This window comes from Pimephales promelas, chromosome 13 (assembly GCF_988280905.1).
Source record: "Pimephales promelas chromosome 13, fPimPro1.hap1.1, whole genome shotgun sequence".
NCBI lineage: Eukaryota > Metazoa > Chordata > Actinopteri > Cypriniformes > Leuciscidae > Pimephales > Pimephales promelas.
In genome coordinates, this window is record NC_142781.1 from 25,460,332 (window position 1) to 25,488,324 (window position 27,993).

Here is a 27,993-nt window from a genome sequence, read left to right on the forward strand (position 1 = left end):
AGAAAGCTCTCCTAAAACCGGGAACCGGGCCACGGCCAGGGCCTGGGAATGAATAACATGTTTGGTTACAAGAGCACAGGGTGCCATCACCATGACGATCAAATCGGGTGGGAGGGGGAGGGATTGGTGGATGTTGGCACCGCTCACCAAAATTCAGCACTACTGAAGACTTGTGCTGAAACAATGAAAGTTCCTCATATAATTTAACCAAAACCCCAGTATATTCAAACCAAATGTCCATCACCTAACACTCAGATTGATTGTACGACTCAACCAAACCAAACCAATCTACCAGAGCGAAGTAGGCTCAAAACACCAACCACTGGATCTTCTTCTAACCAACCAATTCAGTCTGTCAGAGACTCTTGACACATTTTTGCTGAATTTATTTGTTAGCTCATGGTTATTACTCAAATTCACAAAGCTGATCCAGCAGTTTTCTAACAACATGATTGCTGAGAGCTAAATTGCGGAGTTTGAAATCTGCTTTATTTGGCATCGCCTTCAAGGATTTATGACAGTTTATTTTACACTAAGGAATCTGCTTTAGAAAAGATGTGCTTAAGTGAGTTATTCATAATGCTGAGTGTCATGAGAAAAAGGGAAGCATCTACTAACTGAAAAAGCAGCATCTACTACTGCTTAGAAGCCTGTTTTGTCCAGCTCACAAGAAAAGTTTGCACCTCATCAATACAAAAAAAGGTATATATTCTCATTCTGTAAAATCTATTTTCTGGAGAAATAACTGTTTCTAGATGGCATCCACAATCAAAACTATAATTAAAGAAACAATTTACCCAAGAATGAAAATTGTGTAATTTTTAACTCACTCTCATGTCGTTCCAAACCCATACGCTGTTATATTTTTACATGGAACAAAGATATAAAAATTTTAACATAATCTTCTCACATATCTTTTCCACACAACGATAGTTCACAGTGGCCACAGTAGTGTGTGTATATATTATAAATACATGTAGATGTATGCGTGTATATATATATATATATATATATATATATATATTACACACACACACACACACACACACACACACACACACACACACATATATTTATAAACAATTTTAAAGCACCACAATAATAGTTCATCCTTTTTAATGTGTGGGCTGGCACTGTATGTAACTACATACATTTAATCAGCAAGTTAAATTGATCAAGATTGATTTTTTTTTTTTTAAAGGTGTATAATGTTTTTATAAATAAAAGTTTAAAGGGTGTCAGCCTACTGTCTACTGGGGCAGAGAACTAAAATATTCTCAACGCTGCACAGATTGACTTGCCAAAGATCATTAACCTTAAACTGCTATAACAAAGTATTACATAAAATCTTCTACAGTCATCAGCATTCAGCTGTTTCAAAAATCCTACGCCGCAATAACTCTCAAGCAGCCAAACATAAACACACACACACACACACACACACTCAAAGACACCTGCCCCACCTGCCAGTTTTACTGTTGCACTGTAATTCCTTCTAAACCCCCTCAACCCAAAACCTCCTCTGAGGCCAAACCACAAGCAGCCATAGTTAAACTACAGCTGTGCTAAACTCTACAAATACACACACACACTTAATGGCTCTCTATGGACTGTGACAGTTTCAATGGGCTTTCACATTTTACCACTGCATGATCATGACATGCTGGGAAAAAAAGATAAACATAGGATAAACTCTCTCTCTGACCTATTTTTAATTTTAACTTAAAACTAATTTGTTGGCATTCCATGAAACCTGTTTGCTTTAAAATGAGGGATACAACCCATTAACCAAACCAGGACAAGTCAAAAGATTCACTGCTACAAATATGGTGAACGAATATTTCTACAAAATGTCGGTCCTTATGTCACAGTCTGTGACAAGGGTGTGATGGCTTTAATATTTTAGCTATTACTCATTTCAGTGTGTAAAAACATGATTGTTTAGATTTTATTGTAAATTAAAAAAATAGTAATAAACAAAAACAATCAAATGCTTTAATATAGATGACAAAGCCCATATACAAAAACATTATGCAATAAGGCTTAAGACACACACATTGCTATATACAGTACATATATACATATATATATATATATATACACATACTGTATATATATTAGGGCTTTCAACGTTAACGGATGGGATTGATTTTTGTCCAGTTTAACAAGTTAAAATATTAACGCAGCATCTGTAATTTCCATAGTCCTTTGGCTAGCACTAAATTATATGATCCCACTCTTATTCATGCATCTTCATCTTATTCAATTAATCTTATTCATGTGTCTAACATTGAACTTTATCAGGATGCGCAGTGTCCTGGATCCATGAAATAACCATGCTAATTTAACATGGGGTGTGGTGACTTATGCACCCCGTATTTTAAGGAATAACATTTATTTATTTCCGATACATTATTCATTCACAAAGAAAATTGGTGTCCTTAAAGGTTGGATTTTTCCTATTTTTTTAATTAAGTCATTAAGATCAATTTCCAAAATTTCCAATATCATTTATTACATGATCTTATTTATTACATGGTCTTATTTAAGTACTGCGTGTGTATGTATATATATATATATATATATATATATATATATATATACACACTGTGTGTGTGATCTGACAAGCACATATCATTAAATGCATTAACGCATTTAATGTATTTATTTTTTCCCTTTCTCTACACAGCAGAGAGTGTGCAAGTTCACGCATGATCATGTGTGTGTTTGCCACGTAGGAGTATAACACCCCAACCAAGAGTCGGGAGCTTAGAATAAAGGACAAAACCAGAAGCAGGAGAGAGAGTGAACATGTGGCTGCGCTCTGCTAAAAAGTTTTTTTTCTGAAAGCCAACAGACGTTGAGGCTGCAGAGGCGAATCTTTCATCATATTCCACTTATTGTCAGATCCATCTAGTGCAGTCATTGCTTATAGAGACATTAGATACTCTTTAGACTTTAAAGCCAATTCACACCTTCAAACACAGCATACAAGTCCACATTTTGAACATATTTTGGAGAATTTGATATTTCTAAAATTACGTAAGGGTATTTATAATTAGAGACTATAACAAAATCTGAAACCTGCAGAAATGCAACATGCAAAGATGATGTGGATTTTACAAGGAAACCACTGGTGCATATGGAGACAATAACTGTTGCTATAAATGTGTGAACTTGTTTTTCCTCTTTCGGCCCAGACATTCACGACCGAGTCTAAATGACAGCTTGTGTGAGCTGAATACATTCAACACTGTCTATAAAATCACATAAACCATGAACTACAACAAGCGTGCAGATGGGAATGAAATGCACATTCAAGGGGGCTGCTGCACAGCTGATAATAATCTACTATAAAATATGGATCTCACTCATTGTGTCATATTTTATCACGTAGGAAACAGAACTCGTAGCTATACGTGGGTTTAAGACACATGAAATTTACATGGTCCATTCAGCTGAGTAACATGAGAGCGGTGAACGCTCATTCACAACAACTGTGCTACACCACATTGCAATTTTAACTGCATGTCCTGAATAATGCTTCTGTGCACGCAACACAATTGGCTATGGATGGACATCCTGGTGATTTGGAGAAGACAGCTGCAATGTTAGGTGGTGATATATTATTTTCCTGTCATATGTCTTCAAGGTGCCTCTGAATGATACATAACTATTGCAATGTAAATATCGCACCATATTTACATCATAATATTGCCCTAATAAATTCATAAATGATTAATTTGACCATCATTATCGGTGGCGAAGGCTCTTGGACAATGTACTGCCCACCACCTAAGTAATTATCACAATGATAATGAAGACGATTCATTGACGATGATAAATGAGAAGCAGCATTATGATAATTAAACTTTTAACTAAAACAAACTGTTGACAAATATACTCTACTAATGAAGCGATATACATGATTTAATAACTTAAAAAGTCAACTTAATATATAAGAAGCTAATAAACAAAGTAAAAAGTACAAGTCAAGTAAAAAAAAAATCATTTTAGACAGCCACCAACTGAAGAATTATATTCGTCAACTAAATTTAGTATATGCCATGTCAAATAATACATTTTACATTATGGAATATTGACTACATACTGTATGCAACATTTCATCATGTAAAAACTAGATGAATATGAACAAACCTGTTAACAGTTTTTTTTTTAATTAAAACATTTGAGAGGGCTTTTATCTGGTGGACTGTGACTTTGCACATATCTAGTCGACAATTCTGCTGTTTAGCAGTCATTTCTGACATTGCAATGTTCACTACAGTGCGTGTGACTATCAGTATTTTTGGAAGTCCATTGACTATGTTCTGTCCCAATCAATACCACTCAACCTACACACGAACCAAGCTAATGTACACACAGGTTCACTGCTGTTTGTTTGGGTTTTTTTAAGAGAACTTGGAAACTGAAAAGAGCTTGGAGTGAAAGCTGTAACAACACCTAATGTGGAAAAGGCAGCACTAAATGCACAAAAATTTGAGACTAATGCTGAACTTTATATCTAATTAATCTGAGGTCAGTTAAATCTACAGTGTGTCGGAACAAATACTTTAATGGAAAATAACGAGAGCAGCATGAGCTCACTGTTGGTTGGTTGCTAAGAACACTGGGACTAATAGTTGACTCTGAAAGCCATTCTCTACTGTTATTACAACAGATCGAGCTTATCAGAAAGACAATATCCTGTAAAAAAAAAAAAAAGTAATAATACACATTTTCGGACACAAGATATACACTACCATTCGAGAAGTAAGGTTTCTTAAATATTTTTGAAAGAAGTCTTTTTTAACTTGATTAATTTGAAATTAATTTGATACTTTTAATTTGTAATACAATTTCACAATGTTTTTACTGTAGTTTTAATTAAATAAATGCAGCCTTGGTAAGCAGAAGAGACTTACTGCTCCCAAACTTTAGAAAGGCAGAGTATGGGATTTGACAATTATTGCTTTTTAATTTGATTAATTTGAAACTTTTAATTTGTAATTCAATTCCACAATATTTTAACTGTATAGTTTTAATTAAATAAATGCAGCCTTGGTAAGCAGAAGAGACTTACTGCTCCCAAACTTTTGAACGGCAAAGTAGGGGATTTGACAATTATTGCTTTTTAATTTGAAACTTTTAATTTGTAATGCAATTTCACAATATTTTAACTGTAGTTTTAATTAAATAAATGCAGCCTTGGTAGGCAGAAGAGACTTACTGCTCCCAAACTTTTGAATGGCAGAGTAGGGGATTTGACAATTATTGCTTTTTAATTTGAAATACAATTTCACAATATTTTAACTGTAGTTTTAATTAAATAAATGCAGCCTTGGTGAACAGAAGAGACTTACTGGTCCCAAACTTTTGAACGGCAGAGTAGGGGATTTGACAATCATTGCTTGATCTCAAATTATTTTTTTGTGAAGAAACATGACACTCTTTCACCACCATTATTCCTGGGCTCTTCTCACCAATGAGTCTCTCTTCTGTTTCTACCATAACACCTTCTCCTCTTCTCTCAACTATAAACACCAATTTCTCACATCTGGGTAGGGCTTTTCGCTGATGTCAGGATAGCACATCTGGGAGAACACATGCTTTTGTTTATGGAACCATTTGATGAGTAAATACCAGATCCTTGGCCATTCAGGTTCTCTTTCTCCATTTCTTGTTCACCATATCAATTTAAAGTCACAGTGTGTACTTTCTACATGACTAGCACTATTAAACTAAGATTATGTGCAAACAGGTTTCCAAAAAAGGTAATCCCCACCCCAAACTCATGCTTTTGGTTGAGCCAGTGTTGCCATGTCGAGACACTCAAACAAACAGAGCAAAGTGGAAAGTGCTGCACAGACACACTTTTTCTTTTTTTTTGAGAAAGTCAATCAATATAAAGTTGTGGGACAGGAAATAACACACAGCACCTATGAGTCCTTGAAAATACACTAGAATTAGAGACTGATGCAGTACTAAGTATTACTGAGATTCAGTGCTATTACTGGGTTTCTTCCATACTGAAATTACACACATCTGCACATTAAACGTCTAAAGAAAGATTATATTTTATCAAAATTATATGTTACTGTTACAATAGCACAAATGTCTTTTCCACTTATAATTCTTGGAAAGTCTGAGGATTTTTTTACAGTGAAAGTCTTAAATAGACTACCATTCAAAAGTTTTGGGTCAGTGAGATTTTTGAAAATGTGTTAGTGAGATAAGGAGAGAAGAGCACAGGATCACTCACTGGACTAAAAACAACATTACCTTGCAGAGGATCCCAATGCTAGGAATGTGGTTATTTACTTTCAACAATCAGTTGTTGAAAAATTGTTGTAATCGGTATATTTCACATTATTTGGTAAATCAGTCGCAATTTCAGTGCAGGCTTTTTTTTTTTATGGACTCAACAGTAATGCGACAACATGTAGGTAACTGTGTTAAATAATCATGTTCTTTGTCTACATGTCAGTAAATCAAACCAGAGACTAAACATTCAAATCCAGTTGCAATGACGAGATCGATGTATTCACCAGCTCAACATGTCTGTAATCGGCAATAATGCTCATCACTGCAACCTTTTCATCTAAATATAATGCAATAATCACCACTTTTCACAATTAGTTTAGCTGTAATAGTAAAGACAAGCTAAAAGTTTTCTAGAGAGTTCCACATGTACTAGCTATTTCATATGCAAAGATGTTAGCCAAATTACGGCAGTGGGTGTTTACACTGAATGCTTACAGCAACTTGCCATCAGATTTACAAGGTAAATTACCTCAATCTATTCCTGTTAAAAAGAATTGCTGCATGGTCTCTTATTTTACAGGTCTTTGACACCAAAAAAAAAAAAAAAAAAAAAACATTCATGTGGAATACCACAAAGTCTTTTACTTTCACTAAAACTGGATCCTCATAACAGCTCTTTTGCATATGGGATAACCATGCAATAAATTGGGATGCGCAAAACAATCAGTACACTGCCGTTAAAAAGTTTGTGGTCAATATGTTTTGGAATTTAAATTTTTTTTGGAAAGCAAAGAAATTAATACTTTTATTCAGCAAAGATGCATAAAATTGACCAAATCTTGACAGGAAAGACTTTTACAGGGTATTTTTACATTAAATAAATTCTGTTCTCAAATATATAGGCCTAATGCGCCAGAATAGACTTTACAGGCAAAAACACTTTTCAGACTGGATGGAATTATCCCGCTTTATATCTGAGGAAAATGCGGGATTCTGTCACATGTTTAGATACAGTCAGAATAAGGCACTCATACAAAATGTATCCAGAAAACATTTACGGTGAAGAGGGAGAAAGCACTGTTAGGTGTTCTCGACCTAGATGGCATTGCCTATAAACGAGCACGAAAACACGAAGGCTTCGAGTCAACACGCCACAATGTTTGGACCAGGATTGTGGCACTCCGGTGGAGTCTTCGTGCTCATCTATGGCAACCCTATGGTAATGCCATGTTGTTAGATTAGCACCAGTAGAATTTCCTTTTGTTGAAAGCCCAGATAAAAGTAAAAAGCTACTATTATATTTAGATCAATGTCAGAAAGAGTGTATTCTCGTAATTTTGACTTTAATCGCGAAATGGTAGAATCTTTTTTTTTTTAAATGTTGCAGTTCAGGGCTTCCGTACATAAGAGACTTTTTTTTTTTTTTTTAAATCTTACCAACCCTGTTTTTTTGATCGGTATAGTGCACATATTTTTAAAAACAACTAGTTGGTGAGTTGCCTAAACAGTTAATAGGCTAAAAACTGAAAAGCAATGCAAGCCGTCAGCACATTTTCATTGTTGTTAAAAATATTAAAACTGAGCAAGTTAAACTCCATTGGTGGACACTGAATGACAGTGGACTGTTGCCATATGCCGTGATGATTCACATTCATAAACCACAAAATAAATCAGCAATTTAACCAACTTAATACCATATTAGCAGGTAATCTTGAAAAATTAATTTTTAAATTTACTTTCTGGCAGTAAAAACTTACATCATCCTCATGGGTGGAATTCTGCAGTGTCATTGCGACCATAGGAGATGCTGTTACCGGGGCAACAACAGATATGGATCTGTCCTGAGCCAGCGTTGGCACAGTGACTACACGCGTGGGCACTGCTTGAGGCGTCTGAAGCTGGACAACCTGAGTGGGCCGAGATAGCATCATTTGTTGACCTGCAAGAGAAACATTTAGTTTAAACACTTTACCGCTCAAATAAAGTAGGAAATGTACTGAGAGTCATGCTTTGCTGTTATTTTTCTTCACTTTTTATTGATCTCCATTAACCTCAAGACTTTACAGCACAGATTTATTTAATAACCCCAAAGAGGGGTTTTAATCACAAAGGAAACAGTTGTGCCAAGCACCATCCTTCACCCAGAACAAAACATGTCACCTCCAGGTAACACAGACAAACACAATTTGTCAGGCATGAAAGGGTGCTGTTGGTGTTGAGTTAAATGAGAGGAATTCGCTGCGTCTCCCCGGCGGGGTTCATTCCGAACGACTTCCATTCTCTCAGCCACCCACTGACTTACCCATTAGTCTTCTGACAAACTACAATTAACCTTGCATCAAAACTCTGCGGTTAGCCAGAAAATAATTACTGTAGCATGAGCGCAATCAGTTCAAAGTGCACTTCAGCTATGTTTCTCACAGATGGATGCAATACATATATAAGCAGCTCGTGTCAGTTCTCTCTTTTCTACTGAGAAAACAAGAAAAAATTGCTTTGTGAGACAACTTGTAAACTAAACAGTATCGTCACGCAAGGCAGCAGTTCTCAAAAACTGAGTGAGAAAAGTGATTGTTTGGAGTCCAGTGATTTGTAAAATAAATTCAAGTCTAGTGTTTTAGATTAGATGATTACAGGATCAGGTTTGAATTCAGGCTGCTCTTGCTTTCAGCCCCAGTTGTGTTTCCAGGTGTGTGAGGTAAGTGTTTATTCTAGCCATGAGGAAACGGATACTGAAGCTTGCTGATTCCTGACAGCCATAGTTTAACACGGAAGATATTAAACAGTCACCTATTTCACCAGAGCAGTCTGTGGAGAAATCTTTTTCCTACTGTTCTCAATCACAATAAATCAGCATTGATTGCAGTAAAAATGAATGCAATGAATGAATGCTATTAAAATATACAAATAAAGTAATTAACAATTTTCCGTTAGAACATTCAAAAAGAAGTACAGGTGAAAAGTTTGGAAACATTACTATTTTTTATGTTTTTGAAGTCTCTTGTGCTCATCAAGCCTGCATCTATTTGATGAAAAATACAGAAAAAAACTGTAATAGTGTGAAATATTATTACAATTTAAAATAATGGTTTTCTATTTTAATATACTTTAAAATATAATTTATTTCTGTGATGCAAAGCTGAATTTTCATCAGCCAGTACTACAGTCTTCAGTGTCACATGATTCTTCATAAACCATTCTAATATGCTGATGTGATTCTCAGTTATTTATCAATGTTGGAAATAATTGTGCTGCTAAATTTTTTTTTTTTTTTGGAACCTGTGATACTTTTTTTCAGGGTTCATTGATGGATAAAAAAAAACTCAAATGAACAGCATTTATTAAAAATAGAAATCTTTACCATCACTTTTTATAAAATTACCACATCCTTGCTAAATAAAAGTATTAATTTATTTATTATTTTAAAAAAGAATACTGACCCTAAACTTTTGACCAGTAGTGTATATTGTTACAAAACATTTTTTTTAAATAAATGCTGTTCTTTTTTAACTTTTCACTAATCAGTATTCAGCAGCACTTGTTTCCAACATTAAAAAAAATCTGCATATTAGTATTAGTAAGTAAAGCTAATAGAACTAGTAATGATGCTGAAAATTCAAATTTGCATCACAGTAATAAATTATATTTTAAAGTATATTAAAACAGAAAACCATTATTTAAAATTGTAATAACATTTCATAATTTTGTTAACTGTTTTTTCCTGCATTTCTGATAAAATACAGTAATTTATATTTCTAATTATATACATATGATAACTATGAATTACATTTAATAAATTAAGTTTATTAGTAACTTATTAATAAAAAACTTATTAATAAAATAAGTTTATTAGTAGTAAATTAAGAAAGGTAATGATTCTGCTTTTTCTAGGATACATAACAGGGAAAAAAAGGTGTAGCAGCAGTTGAAGAACAATTCCCAGATTGCTTGAAGATAGATATTTTTAAATGAAATGAGTAAAAAGTAGTAAAAAAAGAGACAAAAAGCAGTAGTAAAAAGGTTGATGCTTTGCGCCATCTGCTGGCTTTTTTATGAATTAACAGAGTACTGCAATTCAACCTGAGACAATTAACCTTGCAAATAAACAAATAAAAATGTATTAAAATGTGAATACATAAAATACTTTTATTACATAATACTTTGTAATAAGTTTTAGTTTTTTTAAGTGTGGCAGAATAAGTGACTGAGGTTTTTTCACCTGTAGGGGGTGCTGGCTGAATAGTGACAGGTGGAGGTTTCACCACCGGTAGAACAGTAGTCTGGAGAGGTTGGATGATGATGGTTTTAGTCTGAAGCGGGGCTGCAGCATGGGCGATGGGCATCGTGGTAATGAGTGGTTTAGGCTGAATGGAAACCTTGGGGCTAACCTGAATTGGTCTCTTCGCGGGTTGGAGAGGCTTTGCTGTGAGAACAATTTTACTGTTAATCAACATTATTATAAAAAGTTTAAAATACACTGTTCAAATAAGAATATTAGGGATGTTTCAGTTATTCACAATGAATGTCCTTCACTTACCTTTTGTCTGATTGGTCCTCTTGGAAGGCTTCTTCTCAGTGGGTGCCTCAGCAAAACCACTCGAGTCAGAACAGACAGACAGTGGAGAGGGCTGAGATTGCCATGAGACTGGAGAGAGCGCCTCATCCTGAAGAAAGCATTTTGAACAGAATGAAAAAAAAATGTATGGCAGCATAATAGTTAGTTAGGTCTATCAAAGAAAAGCCATCCGAGGCCTTATAGAGAGAAAAAGAACTGAAAGTGCACTCAAGCATGGGAATTCTGGGTTGTAAATCCAGATGGTCTAAAACTATACATGTTTGCACATATCCAACGACAGATCAATAAAACCATAACACACTACAGAACACAGGTGATATAAGCCTATTCTTTAATGCGTCTTGTGTCTGACTGTAACTGAGCCATGAAAGTCATTTTTTAAAAACATGTTAAAAATAGTTCAACTTGAATTGAGTATCCATCGTTTAGTTTCATTCATCCATCCATCTTGTTTTAATGAAAACAAGAATGTGTCCTATGAGCACGACCCTTTACAGGATGTTGCGTCATTCAATAACAGAACAGAATGGTAACATTCAGTATATGCAAACTATAGCAAATACGTGGCATGTTAAATAGATTAGTTAGATAAAAGGTTTTTAGTTCCCTTCTCATCAAGTTTCTGATGTGACACTAAGATTCAAGTGTTTAGGTTTTCACTGAAACAACGTGCATGTGTGATAGTGGCATTTCAGTTTTTCTTTGAAACCTTGAAAGGGACACTGTGATTTTTGTTAATAAACCTTGAACAGTCAACACACATTACAAAAAAAAGGCTGGACATCTCAATGTGAGACATTAATTAGTTTGATGATGTGCTGAGAGCTGATTAAGACATTCGTTAACACAGTGGAGACTTAATTAGACACCTAATTCACATGGGTGTATGTGCGTGTCTGCCCTCTTGATCTCTGAACTACAGCAGCTGGCAGGACCAGTTCACCCCAAACACACTCCATCTGGGCACTGGATGGGCATCCGACTAATTAAGTCATTAAATAAAGGCAGAAAAAAGAACTGTATCTGGGTGTACAGTATATATATAATAAACTAAACTACTAAAATATATTATAAAATATTAATTATATAATATTTGAATACAATTCTGTCTATCTTTTGCGATTCCTAAATGTTATATTATTATAGCTAGCTATATGTTGCTATATGCAATAAATAAATAAATAATTGTGTGCATGTTAAGTTTGTCTGTGATTGTAAAAGGTGTGGAGTTCAAAACACTGGACAGATTTAGATGCAAAGTTCAGTGGGCAGAAATGCTAAAGGACAGTGTAGTGTAACTTTGTTTTTGGGAGTGGAGTTTGACTCACATGTGTGGAGTACGGTGAGTAGGGCTCAACTGACGCTGGTGAGGACACTGAACTGAGCGTATGGTTTGGTGACAGTGAGTCCACAGTTACATCACCATCTGTGAGATCAACAGAGAGAACAAGGACAGGAATAAACTTTGAAATCAGATCTTTTACCTAGACACAGTGACAGTACATGTTCTTTTCTACATTTTGCTTTGGAGATATTCTAAACGTTTCTCAAAAATATTAAGCTATTCTGAATTCATTGCTGCTATAGACATTAAAAAAAGTCATGCGCAGTCCACAGGAAACTGAAAATTAGTACCTGATCGAGGGCTACTCCACACTGGGTGTTCAATGTCAAAGTTCAGATCAGGGACAGAAGTGTCCTAAAGAAGGAAAGATCCACAATGCTTTTGATTCATGCTTAATTACTGATGTTTTAAAAAAAAAATATTACACTAATTATAATGATAATATAAGCTAGACAAGTCTATTAAAGAAGAGTTTATCCTTTCCGAATGCTATTTAAAAATATATATATATATAATAATTCCAAGAAAAACGATTAGTGTGATCTGGCGTGACCTGTTTTGACACATTTGACTCACATAGCCTACACTCTCCACCAGTGCCTCCAGAAGCTCGTCAGCATCCCCAAGATCCTCCAGATCATCAAACAGACTGATATCTGCTTAAGTAAAAAAAACAAAGTGCTGAAGGCATGAGAGCAAGACAGGAAATATATCAATTTCATGAACCTTTTGTGTCCAGAAAAAGCGACCAGCAACCATTTACCCTGAGGCATTGTAAGGTAATTTGGTTTCCATTTCTTTTATATGTTAACCTAAAAACTGACACACCGTGATTAAAAAGTAACATTATAGTAACTAGACCTGGTTTACACAATTCAATCAATATAATAATTTATAATCCAAAACATGTAGTGAGGAACATTCGAATAAATAAACGTGTTACTATTTTTTAATTCAACTACTTAAATTGATTAAAAGCCACAAAAATACGGATGAATGGAAAACAAGTTCACCAGTCAGTTGACTGTTTGAAATCGCAAACAAACCACTAACGTTATATAACGTTACATTATAAGTCGCTCCACAATGTGCTTGATCTAAACACACAAAGATATTTTGCTAATAGTAAATCTAACGTTAGTAGAATACGTCGGTAGTTTACGCTTCTCGAAAGGAGCACGCGCTGTTTCTAGAAAGTGTATCTTATCTTACCCCACTCTCCATCCTGATCGATGGAAATATCCCCTGCTTCCTTATTCATCATCGACTGATTCACAAAATCTAACATCAAATCCGACGACATTATGCCTTGAACACATTAGTAACGTTTAAAAGTGAGTCGGATGACGGACACTGGTTGTAGATTAGGTCTGTGTGAGGATGTTAACACGTATTTCCCCGATTCTGATGAAACTACATAACAACAATAATGCAGCAAGTACACGTCTTGTTTTACGGTAACTACGGGTGCCGGAGTGGGTCTATCTGTCAAACACAGGCCTGTTAAAGACTGTCGTTTTTCCTCTCTACCCCACATGGTGGCAGTAGACAATAGACTGTAAAAAATAGATCATTGTAATAAATAGTTCATTTTAAGAACCGGTTCAAAGACTGATTCAACTGGTTTAGGCACATCTACATGTTCTAAAACGTTTTTTCCCCCGAATTAGTTGACTACATTAATTTCATGCGTAGTTCAGTTTGGTGCAGTCACGATTAATCTGATTTAGAAAAATAATTTAGATAAAACTTTAAACAATACTAAAAATAGGCCTACATTTTTTTTTTACAATTATTACTTTTTTGGCGTTGTAATAAAATATTTTATTAAAATCAACCTTTTTTCCTTATGCTTATATTTAGGCTGTAGCCTGGCTAGGCACGTTTTAATCTCTTCGGCTATAGCTAGTAGGCTAGCTAGACCTTGTTAACAAGACAATCAACATAATAACTTACAATCCAAAACATATTGATGAACAGTCGCTTAAACAAAGGCGTTTCGCCTAATTAGTAAAAATCTTCGGTTCACTTCAGCAATGGATCATGTCCTATTCATTATTCAATCACAATTTCTATTCTATTCCTATATTCCTATTCCTGAGTTTCTTAAAAGCATTTCTTAAAAGCAGACCACTTTGTGAAAATTGTTTCAACTGATCAATTTGAAAGATCCGACTCAAAACAAGAATTAATTTGCCAATCATACTTAATGAATAAAACCGGGTTGACACTGCATTGAAGATTTCCATGAAAGCTTTCAATTGACTTTTGTATCATACCGCTTTTTTTTTTAAACCCGTGCTTTCCTCAGAGCATTTCCAGCAACTCTATTAAAAGACCTAACTAGGCAAGACTGGGAATTTTATTACTATGTAGGCTACTATATAAGAGATATAGTTTAGGCTACTGTAGGCTTACAAACATAGCTGACACTTTGACTATGTGAACTATAAGCCAGCCTTGGCCACTGGATATCCTATTTAAAGCATCAGTGTTGGATAAAATAAAAGATGCAAGATATGTAACACGTATTCAACAAGAATAATTGAAATGCTTTTTTTAAGTGACAGTAGAACAAAATACACCATAACGATTAGCAGGCTCTAGACTGGAGCTACTAATTATGACTGTCAAATTGACATACAAAACAAAAATTAGGGAAAAAATTAAAGTTGTTTGGTAAAAAAACAACCAGCTGAGCTGTAGGATATAACAGGTTTCTTATTCTTGTTCATCTTTTAAATGTCAGACCAGCAGCTCACACTGGTTTGAGGATCTGGAACAGGTGTTCATAGCCATAATCTTGTTGGTCTTCCCAGGACATTGTCAGCTTAGCCTGAGGTGGTCTCAGCAATCTCAGCTGGATCTGAACCTCTCACACTTTACCCATGGAACGTTCTTGTGTTTTCAAAAAACCTAAACCTATCATTTAACCTATTATTTAAAATGTGGCCATCAATTATCCAAAATTCAATAAGCTACTGAAGTTGTGATTGTACTAAATAAAACACAACCGATTGAGTAGGCCTAAGTCAGTTTTAAATAATCATTTTTATTATTATTTTTTTTTTTTTTTGCTATATGAATATGAGGGAGGTTTTTATGTCAAGCCATGTTAAGCACTAAAAAAAGCCATTAATTCCGAGTGTTTTAAGATAAAAGCATCCATTGAGTTAAACTGATTTGTGTGAGTGGGTTCTTTTTCGTGTTTTAGCCAATCATGAACCAGTATGGTCCATTCAGGTTAATTGCATAAACCCACCAGCCCCCTCACACAAACTGCCTGAGTATTAACAGGTTAATGTAACGCATGTCAAGAGCATCCATTTGGAATGGATTAGAGCTTTGAACACAATGTCTTTATGTTGCCATAGGAACTTGTTTGTTCAAAAACAGCTTTGAAGAACAAATGTGTGGCTGACTTAAGGTTTTCAAAATGTAAATTAAAAAAAAAGCAGGCAAAAATAAATAAATAAATAAATAAATAAATATATTTGGGGGGTCATAACGCAAGTGAACCTTAATTTGAGATTTTTTGTCTATATCCTTATGTTTCCCCTTATAAGAAAAGCAGTTTTAGAGCTTCCTGCTGGAAAACAGATGAACTAAATATATAAAACAGAAAGATTCACAATTCCATAAAATCACCCCCACTCCTCGATTTCAGTGCTTAATTTGCACTTGCATCTCTGTGGGTGTTTTAACTCAGCAGTCATCAGGAGAAAGCTTCAGTCTGGAAAAAAAGATAGAAAAGAGCAGAAGAGAGTAAGCAAACAGACATTTCACAAACATAGCCTTCTGCTCACTTCATCTTTTGTTTGCATGATGGATATCCTCTGAGATTGATGAACACAGTTGTTGAGCATTGTCTCCTCAAAGCAACAACAGAAGAGGATCACTTATCATCTCAGCTTGTGTGAGGGGGATTTGTGTTGGATTTGGAGAACAAATGAGTGGAGTGTAAAGTAGAAGGACAGATTGAAAGAAGAGCGTTTGCAAATGGGTTGCCAGTTTCAGGAATAGAAAACAACTCATAACATGTACGAGTGTCAGAGAGAAATGTTCAGTAGGTCTTGTAGGTCCATCACTTGTAGGTCTTCATCCTTTGGTTTGTGTCTGGGTGTATGATGGCAGGTGGCCTAGGTCTGTTGTGATGGGGGTGGGACGTGGCTGGGGCACATTGTTTGTCTGGATGGGTTTGTGAATACAAAGGGATTACTGCATATGGTTTGGCTCACTGACAGCTCTGACTGTGTGTGTTTGTGTATTTGTTAGTGTGTTAGAAAGAGAGTATGTGACTGATTATCTCTGAGATAAGAAAGCAAAAGAAACATGATGGAGGTTAAAAGGGGCAGACTCAAGAGAAAATAAAAAACAATAATAAACAAACAAAATCCAGGGGCGTTTTTATGGCAGCTTGTGTTAAACACTTAATCTTTCCAAAAAAATCCAAATATTCGACATCATACTTTATTCACATTTTGCATTCATCAAATTTATTAGGCAGAAGAAACTGACAGCAACTTGTTTCCTCGTCTTCAACCCAAAATGGCTATAAAACAAGAGAATCTGAGTGAAAAGAAGAGGATAACAAATTGCAGGCCTTACACCATGTGCCACCATTAAGCCCACACAAAGAGATCAGTGACAAATGACCGTTTTAATTCTTCGGTTTGACTTTAATAAATTAACCTGGTCTAATAGACTTAAGGAAAGGGGTTCAAACAGAAAAGCTTAAATGGTGTGAGATGGGTTGGAAAAATAGCCATTCATCTTGTTTACCATGGTCTTGTGTTCTTTAATAGGTCATTTACAATGAGGGGACAGAGTATGTGGGGGTTGTGGGATGAGTAGAGGGAACCTAGAGGGAAGGGCCTTGTGAAGTCACTGGTCATTTAAAGTACTAACCCCACACTAGTTCAAGACTGGTGAATGCTGGTGACTTCTGAATAACCTTCGGTGGTAGTGAGAGCTCACCCCTGTGTGACCCCACACTCTAAGGAACAGACTGGGGGGATTCCTGAGCCACCACACATGAAACCAGGCGGCCAGACAGATCATTTTATTGCTGTTTTGTTTTCTACTTTGGTATTATATCAAATTTAAAAACAAGTTTGATTAGGCATATTTTATACAAGTTACTATACCAAATAAAATCAAATGTATAGTTAAAACAAAAAAATAAACACTATATCCGCTATAGGCCAATAAATTGCAACACACTCTAGTGGCAATTCATACAGTGAATTGGTGGCTAATTCATATTAATTGATATCCCGTTCCAAAGTTTTCATACTAGGGGTATATATATATATATATATATATATATATATATATATATATATATACAGAGAAATATATCATGAATATATCAATATATTCATGTATGTATATGTTTCTGTGCTAATCACATCATTGCCAGCTCAGGAAAAAGATTTTCTCTTGGGATCAGGTTGATAATTGCTTAAATTCCCTTTTGCCTGACTGAAATAATGCTATTCCTTTTGGCACACACATTATAAGGAAGAACATTGTTCAGTTTCGCCTTAGGAATTTCTACCTGATCTGTGTTGCAAAAGCATTGCAAGCCTAAGTAGATCACGCAAACTATCAGCATCAATGGTCATCTACGCCCATACATTACATTTGGGAAACACAGTCCTGATTCTTTAAAATTACGTTTGCTGCTGTAACTACATTTAATCAAGTTGTTTCAGTCATATTAAATAATATTTTTACATATTATCACCCACATTTTTTAGGTTTTCCAGACAATGTATTTTACGGTCTCCAGTACTGTTGATTGATGGTTGAATGGTTCAGTAGCCATTGAAGCCAAGATCTTTGGTTCAATTCTTAGGAAATACATACGTAAAACGTAAAATATGTATACTTTAAATGCAATGTAAGTTGCTTTGTATAAAAACATCGGTCAGATGTAAATGGTTATTCTTTCTAGCGTGTGTTCAGGCCATATTATTGCAATATATTTACTTTTGTGTGTCACTAAATAGTAATTAGTCATGTTTATACTGTTTAAATGTTATTTTGTATAAACTGTACTGTACACATTAAGTCATCTGCCTGGCTATGTGTTATCTGATTGTTGTCGTTTGTGAAACCCCTCCTCCCCGCCTACCCCTGAGCGCGGCCCCGAGCCAGCCAGCAGCGCCGCAGAGTTCAGTTCACTCGGGCCGGGTAGAGGAATTGAGAGGGGTGCCGCGCGGCTCAGGGACCAGACCTGACAGTAAGCTGACTCGGAATGGATACTCACGACACATATTTACATCTCCGTAAGTCGCAGTGTCTTTTCATTTCCTGTTGCTGCTCTCCTGTATCATCTTTGCGCAGTTGCCCGTGCCGTACACGCGTGCGTGCCGTCAAAGTTTAATTAAACAACTTCGTTGATGAACTTCAGTTCAGACTGATTATTGTCCTATCAAACCGCGTGCTTTGCTATTTATTGGCCAGGTGACCTCTCCGCGGTTTACATGCACGGTTGGCATTTTAATTGCATTTATAATCAGTCGGATTCGTTTTTTATTGCCTTTGAGAAGATTTCGTGTACAGCTGGCTGCATAGGAATGGGACTTGTTTCAGGAGTGAAGGCGAATGACATTATTTTAGACAAAGTCAGAGACAACTCTAGCCATTTCTAATGTTAGTCTACAGTGTTGAGTGTAAGTCATCATAAGTCTCGAATCAAGCAAGTCTGACACACCTAATTAAATTACGCTCTTAATCCAAACTGACATTGCCATGTTACGTTTTAATGAATTTACTAAATGCTTATTTATGTATTCAGATTAAAAATCTTCATCAGAGTCGCCTACAATAGATGAGCACAAGTTATTATACCCTTAAATATAATTTAAGATGTTTTGTGTGTTGGAATATTGTAGGTTATTGGTTGGTCCACTCTGGTTATTAACTGGTCATCAGATGGTTGACCACCAGTTATCACGTTTTGACCATGTTGAGCTGGTTTGACCAGCATGCAGCTCAAAGATGATCTACTAGCTTTTACCAGCTAATGACCAGCTTGAAACCATCGTTCATGTTCCAAAACACTGCTACCTTCTTAAGATGGATTTCCCAGCAGAGCAAGAATTCAGCCTAATGTACATAGCCTATGCTTCTGGGGTAATATCAGATGTTTTTTTAATGAAGAATATGCATCAACAATGTTTTTACTCTATGTATTTTATAAGGATTTGTAGAGCAAACACAAGAATGCTGTATTAATAGGTTGAGGATAACAAAGAGCTTCATGCAAAAAGATATAGGAACTAATAATGATGATGAGTAAATATAGAATAGAATGCTGTAAATATGATGCAGTCATATTTGAACTTTGAACCATGTTAACAAGGTTAAATTAATCACAGTGGTTAAGTGAACATCTATACACATTCAATTCCCTTTTAATTACATTTTACATGTATTCATTTGGCTGATTTTTTTTTATCCAAAGAACATGCATTCAGGGTTTAGATTTTATTGGTTCATGCATTTCCTGGGAATGGAACCCTTGACCTTGGCATTGCTAGCAGCAACATGCTATACTGTTTGAGCTATAGGATTTTTTGATGTCACTGAAGCCATCTGTCCCTTTACTCTCAGCTTATTCTTGTTCCTTTCCGTAGACTTTCAGATGAATGTTTATAACTGACAACATTCCTCCACTTTTAACAATGTGAACCCACTCTGCAAGTCCAAAGACACATAGATGAGAAAAAAAGGAAACGTGTGTTACAGTCATCAGACAGGAGTGGCTCAGAGGCCTTTGTTATTGTCAGCTGTACACATGCTTTCAAACTGCTCACAGCGGTTTCTGTATTTCCTATATGCGCTTAAGGCTTTCAACATGTGACTCACTGAGCAGCCTTGCCCTTAACATCACTTTCAGTCAGAAAAGCTCAGCTTTTGGGTAAGGCTTTGATGGAAAACAAAGGTTATGCATCCATGAGAAAAGAAAGTTTTGAAGTGTGTTCTCAAAATCTTCAGATTTTGAGATCATGACCAGCTGATTGTACTTATTAATTCTATTAAAATTGGTTGATTATTAAGATAAGTCCTTTTAAGGAGCAGTTTGACAATTATGCACTGTCATAACCTTTACACCGGTGGTGCTGCTTGTATATAAATGTATAGTTGTTGCTATGTAAATGAACTAGATACTATTTCGGACCTCAGCTCTTATTAGCTCTTCGTTCTCTGGATATATAAACATGTTGGAGTAATATAAGTCTGGGGTGAAGTAGACTGGGGCAAGGGTGGAAATCTATTTTGATCGCTGCCGCTGGACATTTTCTGAGTGCTTCCTTGAGGACATACTGCAAATGTTGGACATGGACCCTTGCATCACAGTAGTGGGGTTGAACTGTGTTCACGTGCTGGGTTGCAGCCTATAAAATGTTTGAGGAGAAGTCTCAATGCTTCAATGAAACATCAGTCCATCTTTAGTCTTTACTGTCACTTTAGATCAAGTTAATGCACCCTTGCAGAAAAGAATAATTTATTTTTAAGAAAAATCTTACAGACCCCAACATTTTTAATAGTAGTGTAGCGTGTACATATTCATACCCTTTTAATTATCCCAAGTCTAAGACTATAAGATGATAATAATGTTTGTTGGTGTAATAATAGTGATGTCAATGTGTATGTTTTTGTTACCATTAAGAAAAAACAAGGAGATGGAAAACCTACTACTATTTTTTTGGTGATTTGCCTTCTAATATCTCTACAGCACCAATTGTGTCAATCTTCTGTGTGATCCATATATTGGATCTCAGATGTTAAATGTATCCAAAGTTCGTTGGAGCTGTAGAAACTTGATGGTGTGTCTGATTAAAACACATGGAAAAAATACCAGTCCTTTGCTCTCTTTTATTTTCAGTTCAGGATGATAAAGTCTTAATTCACATGGAGCTGACACACATGATGCCAATGAACAGATGTTAATGGAGGGACAGGATAAACAGGACGTACAAGATGGTCTTTAGTCACTACAAACAATACAATAAAGGAAATTAAACTCATATAATTCATCAGTAACATATCAACAACATATATTTTAAACAATTGACAAAACAAACTTACTCAACGCATCCTAAGGAAAGGACATGGTTGGGTGTCCATTCCAACCACCACACCTCACCAATACAAAAGGAAAAAAGGGAGGAAGTGAGGTCTACTTATAGACCTTGCCCAGGGGGTGTATGGGTAATGTAGTGAAACTGACAAAAGGATTGTGGGATATGAAGTGCAAATATGTAAGGAGAAAGAAAAAAAAAAAGAAAAAGTATAATTAAAGGATCAAATTCACAACAGCCGCCCCCAAATACAGTCATGTATTTGCTATTACTCATCTATTTCAGGTAATGGAATCAACTTAGCAACTGGACGTACATACGTCTTTCCATTAATATCAATCTCAGCTACTCTGACACGTCCATCCTGACTAGGTAAGAGGCGTACTACCCTGCCAATGGGCCATGATGCTCTTGGGAGTTGAAAATCAATTACTAACACGACAGCAGAGTCATTTAGATTAGGTTTTTCTCGATTCCATTTTTGACGGAGCTGCTGACCTGGTAAGTAATGTCGGATAAAAGATGTCCAAAACTGGTCAACGAGGGCCTGGCTGTGGCGCCAAGATCTGCGGCCAAGGAGCTTAGTATTGGCATAAATCACCTGAGGTAAAGACGAATCTCGCCGCCCCATGAGGAGGAGATTTGGAGTAATGGGGTCGGGATCTGAAATATTTGAAGAGGCGTAACCAAGTGGCTTTGAATTTAACACTCCTTCAACTTCTGTCAAAACGGTCCGTAGGACTTCCTCTGATACGGTTTGACTGCCGAGTACCACCCGCAATGCTGTTTTAACAGAACGGACCTCTCTTTCCCATGACCCCCCAAAATGAGGAGCTTGTGGTGGATTAAACTTAAATTTGATCTGCTGCTTTTCCAATTTGTCTTGTAGCTCAGTGGGAAGGTTCTGGAAGGCTTCCTTTAACTCTCTTGCAGCTCCACGGAAATTGCTTCCCTGATCACAAAGAATCTCATACGGCCTACCTCTCCTGGATATGAAACGACGTAGGCCCATTAGAAAGCTGTCCACATCTAAACTGCTCAACAAATCAAGGTGCAGGCATCGAGTGGTCTGACACTTAAACAGAATGCCCCATCTCTTCTCTGTTCTACGGCCAATATTTACATGGAAGGGACCAAAACAGTCCATTCCGGTGGACCAAAAGGGAGGTTTGAACAACTGGAGCTTGGAGAGTGGAAGATCTGACATTTGAGGAATAGATGGCTTGGCTCTTCACTTCCTACATTGAAAACAAGACCACTGATGTTTTTTTTACGGCTTGTCTCCCTCTAATTATCCAGTAATTGCGTCGAAGTTCTGAGAAAACTCTCTCTGGACCAGGATGGAAAAGTTTCTCGTCACAGTCCTTAATAATTAACTGGGTCAATGGATGTTTGGGGTCGAGGACGATTGGATGAACCATTCCAGGTTCCATATCCTCTACACGCCTGAGCTTACCGCCCACTACAATAAGTCCCGTTTCTTCATTGAATTCGGGAGAAAGTGTTAGGAGACAACTTTGAGGTTCAATGGGCTTTCCTTTCGTTAAACACTGATACTCGGAGGGAAAACTTTGTTGCTGGGCTTGTCTCAAAAGGAGATTTTGGACAGAAGAGGCGTCACAAGAGTCCTCACTATGTTGTCGCAGTAACACATTTGTTGCAAACTGTAACTCTGACCATGATTTAAAACGGACAGGATCTGGGAGTACAATATCATCCAATTGTGTTAACCCACAAAAGAGTGGTTTACGAAGCTCAGGATCAGGACTATCAGATGTAGATACTAGATTTTTGGGCCATTCATCTGGAGGAAATTTCAGAAACGTTGGACCTTGTCGCCATCTATGATCAGGTTTGGCTAGCTCTACAAGAGTTTTGCCTCTCGTAATGTCATCTGCTGGATTCTGTGCAGATGGAATATATCTCCAAGAAGAGGGATCAGTGAGCTCTAATATTTCAGTGACTCTATTAGCTACAAAAACTTTGTAACGGCAGGAGAGGGAATGCAGCCAAGACAAGACAGTTGTCGAGTCGGACCATAAGACAATATTTGTCAAAGGATGAGTCAATTCATTCTGCAGGAGTTTACAAAGCTGTGCACCTGTTAGAGCAGCGCAAAGTTCAAGACGAGGGATGGATATTTGCTTTTTTGGGGCAACTCGAGATCTTGCCATGATGAAGGAAGTATGTACCACACCCTTGTCAGTTCCCATTCGCAAATAGGCTACAGACCCGTATGCGCTCTCTGAGGCGTCGCAAAATATATGCAACTCTCTGGATGTGATTTGGTCGGAAGGTAAACTTAGATAACAACGTGGAAGCTGTATTAATGACAGGTCAGGGAGCTCAGTTTCCCAAGCCTTCCAGGCCTGTTGAATAGGATTTGGCATAAGGGGATCATCCCAGCCCCGGGACTTCATCCAGCATTGTTGTATGATGACTTTAGCTCGCGTTGTAAAGGGGGTTATGTAACCCAATGGGTCATACTGACTGGCAAGAACTTTATATATATTACGCAGAGTTGTTGTCTCATACTCCACTGTTCGGGATCGATACCCTAATGAATCAGAGGGACAGTGCCAACTCAGACCCAGAGCTCCTTCTTTGGGATCTAAACTGTCTTGATTGATCCACAGTTCAGCATTCTCAGACCTGGCTTCAGGAGGGAGATGTCGGACAACACCAGGCTGGTTACTTGCCCACTGTCTAATTTCAAATCCTCCACTCATCAGTAAAGAACGCATTCGGTCTAAGAAGTTCTTAGCAGATTGCACATTTGGGAAACTCTCTAAGCAGTTGTCAACATAGAATGACTGAAGTACAGAGCTCGCTATATCTTCATACCCTTCTTGGTGATCATGGACATGCCTTTGTAGAGCATATGTTGCGCAACATGGACTACATACCGTGCCAAAGGGCAAAACTTGCCATTCGTAGATGTCAGGTGGATTTGTGCTCTGCATATTGCGCCACAGGAAGCGTAGGAGAGAACGGTCTTCTGGTAATAGCCTAACTTGATGGAACATGGATTTTATATCCCCACTAATGGCCACTGGGCACTGACGAAACCGGAGTAGGACACCAAGTAAGGAAGGGCCCAACTGTGGACCAGGAAGAAGTTGACTGTTAAGTGACACACCTTTATATTGATAGGAACAATTGAAGACTATTCTCTTTTTTCCGTTATGCTCCACAATATGATGAGGAATATACCACGATTCATCAGATGAGTCATGGGGAAGTTCCACTTTGGAAACATAACCGGATTCCTCCAACTTAGCAATCTCTTGGTTGTACACAGCAGCAGTTTTAGGATTTCTCTGGAGGCGTCGTTCGATACATCTGAGAGAAGACATAACTGCATTTGGTGTGGTCCGCAGCTTTATGGCGGAAGAAGCACGCAATAACGGAGTGGCATATCTTTTCACACCATCCACATCAACTTTTTTAGACTTAGAGGCCAACAATTCCATAGCTGCCTGATCTTGCTTAGACCTAGTAATGACTTTCTCATTCCTGAAAGGAAGGATGTCTACTTTCCATAATTTCTCCACATCATGGCGAAGTTCTTCTAGGGGATTAGCGATGGTAAAAAGACACTGAGTCTCATCAGTGTTAGGAATCGGTATTGGGCCTTGAAGTACCCATCCTAACCTGGTCTGTATTGCAGCTGGAGATTTAGGAGGCCCGAAATACACCTGATCAATGGGATTTATCAGGTGTGGATAGTCTGCACCGATAAGAACAAGTGGTTGGACTTTAGAGAAGGCTGGAAGGGGTAAGTCTCGAAGATGTCTGAAACGTCTCTGCAAGATCTCAACAGGATACGTCTGTTCTGCCAGTCCCAATCTAGCAGCAGAAAAGGCATTGGAAATGGAATACTTCTTTTCTGGATTGGTCATGGAAGATATTTCAAAGGTTACAGAAGAACCTTCAAGTGCAAGGGTATCTTGACGTACAGTTCTAACAATTAGGGACTCAGGTACCCCATTGAGGCCCAAAGACTCAGATGCTTGAGGTAGCAACATGGTACGTTCTGATCCATCATCTAAGATGGCATAGGTTTGCAAGGATCTTCCTTTATAATGGAGAAGTACTTCAACAACTTTAAGCAGGACCCTACCAGAACCTCCAAGGCGACTAAGATAGAATGTACCGTTATCTTGGTCACGACAATTAACTCCATGAAGGATACCAAGATGTCTGCCTTTGCACTGTGGACAGGGTTTCTTCAAGTCACAGTTGACAGCTAGATGGTTAAGCCCGCATCTCCAACATCTTTTGTTCTCTCTAATCCATGCATCCTTCCTGGTATCTTCTAGAGATTTAAAAGAGGGGCACAGGCCAATGAAATGATCTCTACTGGAACAATAGGCGCATGAATATTTGGAACTCCATTCTCCATCTCTCACATTCTGGGGTTGCTTATTAATGGATCTTGGCACAACAGAATTACTGTTAACTCCGTACAAGACTGTTCGAGTGTTAATGGAAGTCTTTGGTTGAGGTTTACTCAGGAATGGTTTTGGAAAGTCACTAACCTGATCAGCCATTGCTTGACACTCAGCTTCTTCTTGGAGCCAAGCGGAAAAGCTAATCAGGTTGTAGCTTTGACCCTTTAGGATTGTACGGGCATAACGGGCAAAGTTGGTCACATGCTCGGTGGGCAGTTTACTGAGTAGTTGCTGTACATGAGAAGCACAGGATAATTCAGATTTAACTTGGTCTTGGCCCGCAGATTGGAGCATGCCAACCAAAGCTCGAACCTTTAATGCGAAGCTACTAAATGCTCTGCTGTCACCTGGTCTCACCCTGGGGAGAGCTAGAATGGCTTTGATTTCTCTCAAAACTAGTTGGTGAGGTTGCCCATATTTCTGCTGTAGGGCAAAAAGAGCCATACTGTAAGGCCTAGGATCGTTAGCATAAGCTAACGCTAGATCACGAGCTGGAGAAAATTTTAAATGATCTAACAAGATATGGAATTTGTAATGTTCTGGCTCATGGGGTGACAACAAATTTGTCAATGCTAGCTGCAACATTGCAAATTCTTGGGGATCATCATTAACCAGGAAAGGAAAGGTAGGTCCCTGAACACGAGAAGTAGGATAGGAAGGAACAGGATATGATGCATAATATGGTTGGGAATATGGATAAGGATGAAGGAATGGAATTGCAGTTGACTGGGTAGTGGGAACAATTGGTTGAATATGTGGGGCAGGAGGTTGTACAACATCATTCCCTACCTGACCTACAGATTGCATGTGAGGGCCTACATTAGCTGAGGCTATATGAGGAATTGCCGAGCTAGAGGATGGTCCTAATGGCTGTGAATACTGAGAAACAGCATACCGAGGCTGTGGAGGTAACTGTGCTGATGTTACTTGTGAGGATAACTGAGAATGAACCATGGCAGAGGAAAATGAACTACATGGTATAACTGGTTGTGGTGGACCAGTTGGTTGTACCAACACTGGTGATGTTTGCACTTGAGGGGACTGACAATTAGAAGGCCCAGGAACCAATGGAACAATAGAAGGTTGTAACATACTAAATTGTAGTTGTGATGCTATATCATGTGTGTGCATCTGTTGGGGTGGACTACGTAACAATGAGGAAGGAGGAAGAGGCAGAGAACTAGGCCTACTAAATGGAAGCAGTGAAGGAACAGTTGAGGAATTACATTTCTCACATGTAGGTTTCTTTTCAGCTGTCTTAATACATGCACACAATTCTTGAACAATAGATGGATTAACTAAGGCATTATCATCATCATCAGAAGCATCATCAAAAGACTCAGAAAATTCAGAATGTCTGGAAGAAACTACTAACTGTGACATTTTAGACATCATCTCACCAAGCATACCCTTAAGTCCAAGTATTTCTTGTTTAACATCCATATCGAGCAAATCATGTTGAGGCTGTTCACAAGGAGCCAATGAGCTTGGGGAATGTCTTAAAGGTGGATTTTCATACTGAGTTTGGTGATGATCACTTACAACTAGTGTTGGTGAGGGAGGCGGAGGAGGACCATATTCTCTCACCATACAGTCAACAAAACGGGCAGGAGGTCTTCTGCTTCTCAGGCTGCGCCGGATTGCAGGTCTTGCATGGTAATCCATTCCACCAAATTTCTATCTCCGGCTCGAAGGACCATATATTGGATCTCAGATGTTAAATGTATCCAAAGTTCGTTGGAGCTGTAGAAACTTGATGGTGTGTCTGATTAAAACACATGGAAAAAATACCAGTCCTTTGCTCTCTTTTATTTTCAGTTCAGGATGATAAAGTCTTAATTCACATGGAGCTGACACACATGATGCCAATGAACAGATGTTAATGGAGGGACAGGATAAACAGGACGTACAAGATGGTCTTTAGTCACTACAAACAATACAATAAAGGAAATTAAACTCATATAATTCATCAGTAACATATCAACAACATATATTTTAAACAATTGACAAAACAAACTTACTCAACGCATCCTAAGGAAAGGACATGGTTGGGTGTCCATTCCAACCACCACACCTCACCAATACAAAAGGAAAAAAGGGAGGAAGTGAGGTCTACTTATAGACCTTGCCCAGGGGGTGTATGGGTAATGTAGTGAAACTGACAAAAGGATTGTGGGATATGAAGTGCAAATATGTAAGGAGAAAGAAAAAAAAAAAGAAAAAGTATAATTAAAGGATCAAATTCACAACACTCTACTC

The 27,993-nt window shown here is 37.4% G+C and overlaps 3 protein-coding genes and 1 long non-coding RNA gene across 6 annotated transcripts in view; 1 reads left to right on the forward strand and 3 right to left on the reverse strand.

Annotated features, from left to right (window-relative positions):
• atf6 (activating transcription factor 6) overlaps window positions 1-13,660 on the reverse strand; it is a 33,390-nt gene extending 19,730 nt beyond the window's left edge. Inside the window, exons 1-7 of one of the 2 annotated variants that reach the window (XM_039692122.2) lie at window positions 13,398-13,660; window positions 12,762-12,844; window positions 12,476-12,539; window positions 12,169-12,266; window positions 10,802-10,928; window positions 10,484-10,687; window positions 8,022-8,203 (exon numbers count right to left, since the gene is read on the reverse strand). In XM_039692122.2, the coding sequence (XP_039548056.2) occupies window positions 8,022-8,203; window positions 10,484-10,687; window positions 10,802-10,928; window positions 12,169-12,266; window positions 12,476-12,539; window positions 12,762-12,844; window positions 13,398-13,488 (849 nt within the window). In that variant the 5' untranslated portion in view covers window positions 13,489-13,660. The remainder of the gene's footprint in view (window positions 1-8,021; window positions 8,204-10,483; window positions 10,688-10,801; window positions 10,929-12,168; window positions 12,267-12,475; window positions 12,540-12,761; window positions 12,845-13,397) is intronic. The other variant, XM_039692124.2, reaches the window with a different exon arrangement.
• The window catches only part of rxrgb (retinoid X receptor, gamma b), a 37,308-nt gene continuing 22,261 nt past the window's right edge, over window positions 12,947-27,993 (forward strand). Inside the window, exon 1 of one of the 2 annotated variants that reach the window (XM_089118722.1) lies at window positions 12,947-12,964. Coding sequence is in view for 1 of the 2 variants with exons in the window: in XM_039693395.2 (XP_039549329.1) it covers window positions 18,448-18,478 (31 nt within the window). In the remaining variant the exon portion in view is untranslated. Of the gene's footprint in view, window positions 12,965-18,319; window positions 18,479-27,993 lie in introns of those variants that run through there. The other variant, XM_039693395.2, reaches the window with a different exon arrangement.
• Window positions 21,061-21,949, reverse strand: LOC120482560 (uncharacterized). The gene is made up of 2 exons (XR_005623469.2): window positions 21,288-21,949; window positions 21,061-21,193 (listed from the first exon to the last, which is right to left on the reverse strand). It is a non-coding gene; the product is annotated as an uncharacterized LOC120482560 (long non-coding RNA).
• On the reverse strand, window positions 22,488-27,974 carry LOC120484140 (uncharacterized). Its single transcript, XM_089118719.1, has 2 exons — window positions 27,756-27,974; window positions 22,488-27,661 (listed from the first exon to the last, which is right to left on the reverse strand). The coding sequence occupies exon 2, from the start codon at window positions 27,397-27,399 to the stop codon at window positions 22,519-22,521; it is 4,881 nt and encodes a 1,626-aa protein (XP_088974845.1). The 5' UTR covers window positions 27,400-27,661; window positions 27,756-27,974; the 3' UTR covers window positions 22,488-22,518.